We start from the raw sequence: 10,655 nt of genomic DNA, 5'->3' as shown, positions 1-10,655 counted from the left end.
CCGCAGCAACGACGGAGAGCCTCCTGTTCTCCTCCCGGACAGCCCGCGCCTGAGCTACTTCTTGGATACGAGCTGCTTTTAACTTGTCATTTTCACGACAAAGCAGCTCAACGCGCGGCTGCATCCGGGCAAGGAGAATTCGAAGCTCGTTTGTCAGCCTACCCTCCTGGTAGCTTGACATAGCTTCTCCCAGTGCACCACTGGGGGCGGCGTGGCGCGCCCACTCGACGCAGTCCACAGCCGTCCGAAGGGTGGTTCCTCGGCGGATGTTCCACCGCGGAACAAACACCTTATTCGAATCCGACACTGCAAAAACAAAAAGCAGTTAGGAAAAGATGATAAAAAAAAACATAACAGGCCAAAATAACCCTACGCACCTGTAGGGTGGACGACAGGCCTGTAGCCGCCAAACCCATCACCCGAACCTAACGGATATCCATCCAAGAGGTCAGGCAGATGGGAAGGAGGCAGAGATTGGCTAGACGCCCAACCCCAAACATACCTGCTGAACCGGCCGGGGGCGAGGTGGTCGCCGGTGCCGGAGGCGCGGTTGAAGCCACCGTCGTAGGAACCAACAGAGGTGAACTCACCGGAGGTGAACTCACAACCGTGGTCGCCGCTGCGGAAGAGCCCGCAGAAAAACTCACCGCCGGCTCAGTGAAGGAATCAGTGAATATGGCACTAACAGCCGGCGGAGACGACGTCACAGTTGGAACAGTTGCCTCAACTGAGTGAGCAACTGAACCAACACATGAAGCAGGCGTAGCCGCCTGGGTCATCGCCTCGGGTAGGTTGACCAAACCTACCGTCATGGGTCCAAAAGTGCTCCTCCCCGCTCCACCCTGGAATGCGGTTGCATCCACGCCTGCATGAAAACATATTTAAATATAATGGCGGAAAGATATGAAGTTAAAGTTAAAGTTTACACTTACGAGTCCTCTTGAGCTTGAAGGTGCGAATAGGCGGGGACGAACCCGATGAAGCCGGCCTCTTCACGCAGGTCACCGTCGTTGTACTAGGCTGCCCGGAGGTGACAGCTGTCTCAACCTCCGGAACAGTGGTCTCATCACCACCAGGGTTCCCCGCCACCTCTTCACTCTCGGTCTCCGACTCTGACCGATTCCCCTAATAGGCAGTGGAGGCAACCTTCGCCTTGCCCTTCCCGCCGGCAGCCTTCTTCTTCCTCGCCAAGAAAGGACCATCTGCGGATTCCTCATCAGAAGATGACAAAACTAGAGGAATTCCCGCAGAGGTTTGAGCATTGAGAGGGCGAGGGTCAAAAAGTTCTTTACCTGGCCGCCTGGCGCTCAGGATCTCGTGGCCTGGTGGGTAGACCTCCACAAACCGATCCGCCGTTTGCTCAAGGATGGGCAACTCGTTCTCATCTAGAGCACGAGTACCCATCCGAGCGGGACCATCACTCTCTCGCGGCTGCAGGAGAGACTGCAAGTCGTTTCCCTCTGAAAACAAAAAGAAAAAACGGTTAGAACAAAAACCCTAAATTAACGGATAATATGAAGCATACCGTAAGGGACAGAGTTCAAACCGTATTCGAGGACGATGGGAATCTGTGACGCCTCCTTCCACACCCGGCTCATCCCGAGCATCACCATCCCGGACTCCGCAAAGCGGTAAACCGGAGACTGGATCCGGGAAACCTTGGAGAACCATTCCGCCTCCTGGTAGTTGGAGGCGTGAAGGTTCAGGAGAGCTCTCCCGTTCTTGAACGTCATCGCTATGGGGACGACGCGAGCGGAGATATAGAAGAACTCCCGCTTCCAAGATCGAAGACTACGCTCGGTAGCGCAGATCTTCAAACCCTTGATCCGATTGACCAAGGTATACCACCCCTGGATGCACCTCCAGGAATAGAAGGTCATCAGGCGGTCAACATGGGGCTCCACACCCAGAATGAGACACACCCACTCGAAATGGCGGATCTTGGCGATCGCCATTGGGTGTACCTCAGTCAGATGCACACCGTGTCTCTCCAGAACACGGTATACAAACTTCGTCAATGGGAACCTGAGATTCCCATAGACGAAGAATGCAGCGTACACCCCTATCTTGCCCTTGGGGGCATCGTACACCATCTGATGAGGTGCAGGAAACTCAGGCTCGAAAGGCTCGAGCATGAACTTCCTGACGACGTACTGATAAAGGTCGACCGGAAGAGCACACTGGCACTCGCCAGCAGTACTCTTGTCATCCTTGTCCGACGTGGACGACGGATTCTCGAGGTATACATCGGACTCCTCGACAGTAACCTCAGGATCATGAGAAGACATGTTTGGGATGTAAAAAAGAACGATTTCAGGAGAATGCTCGACAGAAAAGTTAGAGTATTCGCCGGAAATCGTTTAGAAGAAGAAGAGAGGTGAAACTGTGAGTTGAGATGCAACCTCTCCTCCCTTTATATACTCATCGCAATGAATGCGATGAATTTAATGCGGAAGAGAGAGGAAAACGCTGGTGCAATGAAACTATGACACGTGGAAAAAGCAAGCTGGCAACAGCTGTTGACAGGAAGCGTGCCGTAAACTTCGCGGCCACGCGCCCGAAAACTTGCGCCCACGCGCCTGAAAAAGCGTCTGGAATGACCATATACTGTCACGTCGTCATAACTTCCTGCACGTCCTGACACTGTCAGAAGAAACCGTCGGACGACGTTTCAACAGTTTGGACTGTTCTTATCCTTTCACCAACTCTTCGAATTTCAAAAAGATTCAAAAGTAAGCGGGACTATACCCCTTACCTTGGCAACCAAGTAACTATAAGACATGTGCGAGTACAGTGTTAAGGCAAAACCCTTCACATACTTAGCACCTGCAGGGAATTGAAGCCAAGAATACCTCGGCGACCAAGTAACTATAAGACGGGTGCGGGTACAGTGTCAAGGCAAAACCCTTCACATACTTAGCACCCGCAGGGAATTGAAGCCAGGAATACCTTGGAAGTAAAGTAACTATAAGACGAGTGCGGGTACAGTGTCAAGGCGAAACCCTTCACATACCTAGCACTCCGCAGGGAATTGAAACCAAGAAGGATCTTCTGGGCCATGCTTGCGGAAACGGGAATAACATCCCCGCATAGCGGGAACGTCGAGAACTAGATTGTTTGAAGCTCCAAGATGGAATTGGTTGTTTTAACATAATTGATCACTATGTTCAAAACTACCAAAACCTCATGGAGAATCTATACAAGTGGAACTCAACGCTCCTGACTTGCGAGGAGGTTACAGACCTACCCGCATCATACCCAAAGATCAAGCAGAAAATTCGGGAATTTCTGCACGTGACATTAGGACTTCCGCGGGAAGAATCCCCATGGAAAACCTTAAAACTAAACCCTTTTCAAAACCCTTTGCTTAAGTCCAAAAGTTCACCTCACTTATTAACAATTCATGAGAAGAACATTGGACTGGGGGGACTTGAAGAGGTAGGTCCCAGCAAAGCCCAGTTGGACCCGCAAGACTCACCTCAAAGAGGGACGTCTGCGCAGTTGAACCCGCAAGACTCACCTTCAACAGGGACGTCTGCGCAAAGGCTAAACTCGCAAGACTCACCTTGAAGAGACGTCTGCGCAGAAACCAACTGGATCCGCAGGACCCACCATGCTCAGAGACGTGACGTCCTTACGCGCAGTACGTAAGCTGTTCCCGCAGGAAAAGCCTCCCAATGGTCGACGTACTCCGCCTGTTCCCGCAGCAACGGATACTAGCCATCAGGGAAGGCTACCCGCGCAGCAAGGCTACACGCACAAGGCACTTAACTCTTAAATAATTCAGTAATGTCACCTGAAGAAGGAGTGAGCAAGCCGGGAACACTCCCGCACAAAGCCGGGAACACTCCCGCACAAATGAGCCAGTCCGTACGATACTGGAGGATCTTTTGTACTGTACCTGACGAGGTATGGAAAAAAGATCTGACCAAAGATACGACAGCTCACTGACAACAGTATGACGAGCAGCACGCTCTTGTACTGTATGTCACTATCAGCCGCTGCCTACTCACCAACCTGTCGGAGAACGTGCATAGCCTGCAGTTGGTGGAACAGGAATAGTACACAGCCGGCCTGGTCACTATCAGCCGCTGCCTACCCACCAACCACCAGCATGGCATGTGCGTAGCCCACAGTTGGCAGAACAGGAATACTATTCAGCCGGCTGTACCTGCTTGGAAACCTACCTTCGGCTATAAATACTCCAACACCTTGGAATGGTATGGACACATTACATTACCTTATCACATCTTATCTTTTCTAGCAATCTCTTAATATATACTTATATTCAAGAGCAATCTAGTCTGATTCTCACGCCGGAGGGTGGTCACAAGGAGGTACCCCCCCTTCTAAGTGACGAGCTCACGGTGTCTGTTTTGCAGGTCACCAGAAGAACCATCTTTGCCGGACATAACCCCTCGTGGGAAACATCTATTTAACCCCCAGATTATCCGTAATCTGCCCGGGGTCAATTAGTGTTTCTTCATACCGAGTGGTGAAGTTGGATCTTCAACCGCCATACCCCTTAACATTACCAAATGCAAAACTATTAATTTCAACAAAATACTAATTTCCTTCATTATGATTATTGTTTTTATGCATAACATGGGTACCTGCTAACAAGGTCGGCTGGAAGTGCCTCATGATCAAATCTCCATAGCTTATCATATGCATCAGAACAAAGTTGCATACAATATTTTCCAGAAGAAAATGTTGACTCTATGATACCACCAGCATTAATGAGAAGTAATCTAGCTAGACCATTGATTTCCATAGTGTAACGGAAATGAGGGAGTAGTAATCGGTTAATAGGATGCATTTGGCTAAGATGGCGGTTGGTGGCGATTATGTAACGCTCTGTAACATAATGAGTTCTTAGCCTGCAATAATATCATCAATTCATCATCCATCACAAAGTTACTAGTAGGATAAAAATCATAAAACACCATATAAGAAAAAGGGAACCGACCAGTGGCTAACAAGTTGGTGATAGCCCGAATCATGGGAAAGGACTTGAGCCTTGGCTAGCTTCCAGAGCCAGGCACTAGTTGCATTCCAAGAGGGAGTGTACACATGCTTCCATTGTGGTTTCCCATTAGATGGTGGGCGAGTCAACTCAATGGCTAGTGGGCGTAATGTTCCCTCAGGGGTAAGGAACATTAAAGTTCTTGAACCATAAAGAGTTGTGCCTTTCGTGTTTTATTCACATAAGGTAGAAGCAGATCATGGTAATCCAACATGAACAGTTTCTTTTGTGCTAAAGCCTGCAAGTGCAAAATAACACTTTATAGCCATAAGGCACCAAACTAAGAGACATGATGTTGCATTACCTCATCAAAGGTCATGAAACCTCCAATCTCTTCTTGTAAAGTCTCCTTGGTGATTGCTGATTCAGGTGGTCCATAAACTTCTGGTTCCAATTTACTCATCAATGGCCATTCCTAGTTATATAATCACACATGTTATAACTTTAGTTATGATGTGATTTATCATGTATGCTAACAGTAAGAACTTTAACACGAGCGTACCGTAACCAACTGTATGCTACATGGATTGAGACCAGCAAGCATTTGTCTGCAAAATTCCTCATCCCGGAACCAAGAGAACGTGTCCCCTATGATTAGAACCATCCATAAATACACAAAAGAAAAACCTTACACTAATAAACCATGCGGATCCAAAAAGGATAAACACTTACTGTCAATGGTTTCAGGTGTCTCAAACTGGATTACAGTTTTTGCAATATCAACAGCATCTTTTAATTTTATAAGTCCTGGTAAAGCACCTGCAATGCCACTGTTTTGTGGAGGAACATTAACCCCTTGATTATATAGCAAGTCTATGTGGGTGAATAACGCAAATCCCTTGTCTTTGTCTGTAAAAACCGAGTCTAAAGTCGGCAAAACTCCGTGCAAGGCAGAGTACAAAGTCTTTGCTCCAAACTGTACACTCTTTATCTCTGAAAAATCTTCATCGCATGGTACATAGAAAGGGAGCAGAGTTCTGGTCTCCGTTAACGGATCTGTAATTCAACTTAATCTAATTAATTTCATCATTTACAGTTTATTCCTTAAGCAATTTGATTAATTTCAAACAATTTCTGCTTATCTCGAACAACAAAGCATTCCAATGACATATATATTAACACTAAAATTATCATATAGACTTTGGTTATATATTGAAATTAGTGTGACCTTTGGTGGACATTGGGCGACCAGTATGACATCGCCTTGGGTAAGGATGTTCCTCACCGCCGAGCACTGGCCGTGCTAAATCAAAGCTCAGATCTGGAGCTCCAAGATCATTGTAAACATCATAATCGTAAATCCTGTCGGGATGATTTACGCTCTCCTTCTCCATTTCCTCGAAGAGATTCCATATCTTCCGCTCTTAACGACTTAAGTGCTTCCTGCGTTTGTGACGGAAGGTAAGACTACACAAACAAACAAACCTTCAAATTAGAACTCAGCGTTGGTGGCAATTAGTTTGAAAATAGCCGTTTTATTTTCTTTTTATTTCCTTCAGTTTTTATAAACTGAACTTTGGTCCTTCAACCATTTGAAATACCATTTAAACCCCTGAAAGTAAGACAAATATTAATATATAGTCATAAAATTTAAGTGTTAATAAGATTACCTTGTCAGTGAAAAAGATTCTTTTACCGGGTACATCATATTTGGATTGAACCCAAGACTCACATGTGAAAGTAACACCATTATTGAGTTCAATGGTCTTGAAGAACATCTTCTTAGTATAATCATTGTCTACCAAGATAGCTCCTATTTCCCCGAAATCATTAGGGACGCCAAAGTTGCATTTATACTTGTACACGATAAGGTCAATATTCAATGCCGCGTATCTTGCGGTCCCCTTCACCGTCTTTCGATTTCCGTTTGCTGTATAAATAAGTAAATTAGAATTATTATCTATTTTAACATGATATGTTGTGAAATATGAAAAATGGGTGGACGTACAATCAAGGTCATTAGAAACGAGCTCCAATGAGAAAGTGCGTTTTAGAAGATCAGTGACAGCATTAGCAACACCACCAGTAGTTATAGCAGCAAGTGCGGAGCTGATAATTGGTTGGATGGTGATGACACCCTGAACCTTGGTGCCCTTGTTAAGATCGGGCATTGCGATGGCTTTAATGCTGCCGGCGGTTGAGGTGGATCGAGCATGCATAGCATTGGACTTGTTGGTGGACGTGTGGTGGCTCAGGATGGCGGGGGAGTAGGCGGAGGAGGAGGAATGATTGGTGGTGCCACTATTGATGAAGGGCTTGTGGAGTGGAAGTAAGTTGTGAAGAGAGTGAGATTGGTTGGTTTGAGGCTTCAACATTATTTACTTTTTTACTCACCACTCTAGCTCTTGTTGGTGTTATTTATAACTTGGAATGAGAATCTCTATTTATAGGAGTGGGTAGCGATAGTTAATTTGAGCGAAAGATAAACGACTAAAAGGAATATTATTGCACAAAATAAAACCATAAAAGTCTAACAGTTAATTATTGTTTTGTTGATAAATTTAAAGTAGTTTTGTTCTATACAAAAATGTTCATGTTCATACTTCAATACTTGTGAATTTTTTAGTTTGAATATCGTTTAGAAATATATTACAGTTTTTTACTTCTCTTTACATGTTATATATCTAACGACCATACCTCACTCAACTGTGTTTTACAGGGTTTGATCCTTTATTCAGATCATCCACATGAGAGAGAGAGAGCGAGAGAGAGAGAGAGAGACCATTTCCTTTTATCCAGTTGTGGGCGAGGATGGATTTGAAGTTGATAGAATTGGAAGTGATCATATTATTCACTTATTGTTACAGTATAAATACAGTAAAGAGCTCCAACAATCATGGAGAGAAATAATCAAAATACATAAAATAAGGAGAGAAATAAGCAACTAACAAAACAATATTGACTAATTTTAAATATGATTATCCTAATTTTGAATATGATTATCTATTACCCCCCTTCAAGCGAACAGGTGGAGAACCGACTCGTAGCATAGTGCGAAACCGTTCAAAGAGAGGTTTCGGAAGGCTTTTAGTAAAAATGTCAGCCACCTGGAGCGTGGTTGGAACAAACTTGGTGTAGAGACGTCCTGAAGACACAAGTTCCCGAACAAAGTGATAATCGATGTCGATGTGTTTAGCCCGCTTGTGAGACACCGGATTCTGACTTAGAAAAAGTGCACTTTTGTTGTCACATAGCAATGTCGGTCGGTCATGAGGTAATGCATGTAACTCACGTAAAAGATGAGTTAACCAAATAATTTCAGTAGCAGCGTTTTCCATTGCTCGGTATTCTGATTCGCAACTAGAGCGTGAAACAGTAGGTTGCTTCTTGGCACTCCAAGATACAAGATTACCACCAAGATCGATGGAATAACCATAAGTCGAACGTCTAGTTTCAATGTAGCGTGCCCAATCGGCATCAGAGTAACCCACTAGTCTCATAGTTTTGGGTTTATCAAACGTTAGTCCAAACGAAAGTGTTCCTTTGACATACCTCAAGATACGTTTAACAAGCTGGAAATGGGCTGTTGTGGGCATTTGAAGAAATTGGCTCGCTTGATTTACCGCATAGGACAGATCCGGTCTTGTAATTGTTAGGTACTGTAAAGCACCTACTAACGATCTGTAAAAGGTCAGGTCATGAAAGGAAGTGCATTTGGAAACAAAGGTATCTGTAGCGGTAAGCGGTGTTGCTACGGGTTTTGTATCAAGGAGTCTGGCCCGTGCAAGTATGTCATATGCATATTTTGCTTGGTTTAGGAAGATTCCCGAATCAGTATGAGTGACTTCAAGACCCAAAAAATAATTTAACGAACCCAAGTCTGTGATAGCAAATTCGGTGTGAAGCCGTGTAGTAAGCTCTTGGATAACCGCCTCATCATTACCTGTTAGAATAATGTCATCCACATACACTAAAAGATATATAAGTACAGAGTTCTTTTTTAAGACAAAAAGTGAAGTATCGGCTCAGCTACATTGAAAACCAAGGGTATTTAAGAAGGAGCTGAGACGTTGAAACCACGCTCGAGGAGCCTGCTTAAGACCATAGAGAGCCTTTTTTAAACAACAAACATAATCAAGGTAACGTGGATTTATAAAACCCGGTGGTTACTCCATATAAACCATCTTGGTAAGAATACCATTTAAAAAAGCGTTTTTAACGTCTAGTTGATGTAAACGCCAGTTATAAATAGTAGCAAGAGCAAGAACAACCCGAACCGTAGAAGCTTTGACAACCGGGCTAAAGGTTAAGGAGTAGTCTAAACATGGAACTTGAGTAAACCCTTGAGCGACGAGACGGGCTTTATAACGATCAACCGAACCATCAGCTTTATACTTGGTTCGATAAACCCATTTAGAACCAACAACATTTTAATGCATTGGGCGTTTAACAAGTTCCCAAGTGTTGTTGTTATGAAGGGCAGTTATCTCCTCATTCATGGCGGTCACCCATTTCAGATGTTTTGAAGCCGATTTGAAACCTTTAGGGTCATGAGCAGCAAAAAGAGCATGATGAAGGGAAGAAGTACTGACGAATGATAGGTCTGCATGATGCATTGGTTTAAAAATACCTGATTTAGACCTAGTTGTCATTGAATGAACAGATGAGTTTGGTTGTTGATGTTGTGGTGGAGGATCAGGGTTGGAACTTGAGGTTGAGGTGGTAGTAGTATGTGAAAAAGATTGGGATGGTGAGGTGGAATTTTGAGCCGAAGGGGAGGCGTGGGCTGGGGCAGGTGAGAGTGGGCTGGAAGGTATATGGGAGTTTGGGCTGGATGTGTTAGAATGGGCCAAAAATGGACCTGTAGATTGGGTTTGAGAGGATTGAGTTGTAGATTGGGATGGTGAGAAAGAATTTATGGATTCTATATGAGGAACAATACAAAATATGCAAGTGGATGAACTATTTGTTATGCATGAATGTAATGGTTGTGGGTTGAGTGGTGATGGTTGGTTGGAAATGGTTGGTAGTAAAGATACAACAGTGTCATCAAAGTTTGAAAACACAAGCTTAACATCATCAACAGGTGGTATAACACCACTAAAAGGAAAGGTGTCTTCATCGAATTGAGCGTGTCTAGTAACATAAACTTTAGAAGACACAGGATCTAAGCATCGATAACCTTTGTATTTAGGGCTATAGCCAGTAAAAATACATGATGCACTTCGTGGAGAGAGTTTATTTTTGGCATAAGCTCGAAGACATGGAAAAACCCTACAACCAAAAATTCGAAAGTTTGCATATGTGGGTGGTTGAGAAAACAGGAGCTCGAAAGGTGATTTTTTTGTTTAAAACCGGAGTGGGAAGACGATTGATAGTATAAGTTGAAGATGTAAGTGCATCTACCCACAAGGTGGCCGGCGCATGAGAGTTAACTAGCATGGCAAGACCGGTTTCGATTATATGCAGATGTTTACGTTCGGCATGACCGTTGTGTTCGGGAGTATGGGGGCATGATAAACGATGTTGAATGCCATTTTGGTGTAATAAAGTTTGAACCCGATTATTTGTAAATTCAGTGCCTCCGTCACTTTGAAACACTTTAACGGTTCGAGAAAATTGGTTCTGAACAAAAGCTAAAAAGGCCATCAAAACATTGTAAAAGTCGGATTTTGCTTTTAAGGGATAG

The 10,655-nt window shown here is 44.4% G+C and overlaps 1 protein-coding gene across 1 annotated transcript; it reads right to left on the bottom strand.

Annotated features, from left to right (window-relative positions):
- Window positions 1-5,159: 5,159 nt before the first annotated feature.
- On the bottom strand, window positions 5,160-6,823 carry LOC143585371 (lipoxygenase 2, chloroplastic-like). The gene is made up of 6 exons (XM_077067174.1): window positions 6,637-6,823; window positions 6,195-6,433; window positions 5,699-6,022; window positions 5,529-5,614; window positions 5,331-5,441; window positions 5,160-5,264 (listed from the first exon to the last, which is right to left on the bottom strand). The coding sequence occupies exons 2-6, from the start codon at window positions 6,358-6,360 to the stop codon at window positions 5,160-5,162; spliced, it is 792 nt and encodes a 263-aa protein (XP_076923289.1). The 5' UTR covers window positions 6,361-6,433; window positions 6,637-6,823.
- Window positions 6,824-10,655: the final 3,832 nt, after the last annotated feature.

This window comes from Bidens hawaiensis, unplaced genomic scaffold (genome assembly GCF_021521415.1).
Source record: "Bidens hawaiensis isolate Kalapana, Puna unplaced genomic scaffold, B.hawaiensis_p1.1 tig00033830_1, whole genome shotgun sequence".
NCBI lineage: Eukaryota > Viridiplantae > Streptophyta > Magnoliopsida > Asterales > Asteraceae > Bidens > Bidens hawaiensis.
This window is presented reverse-complemented; position numbering and strand designations above follow the sequence as displayed.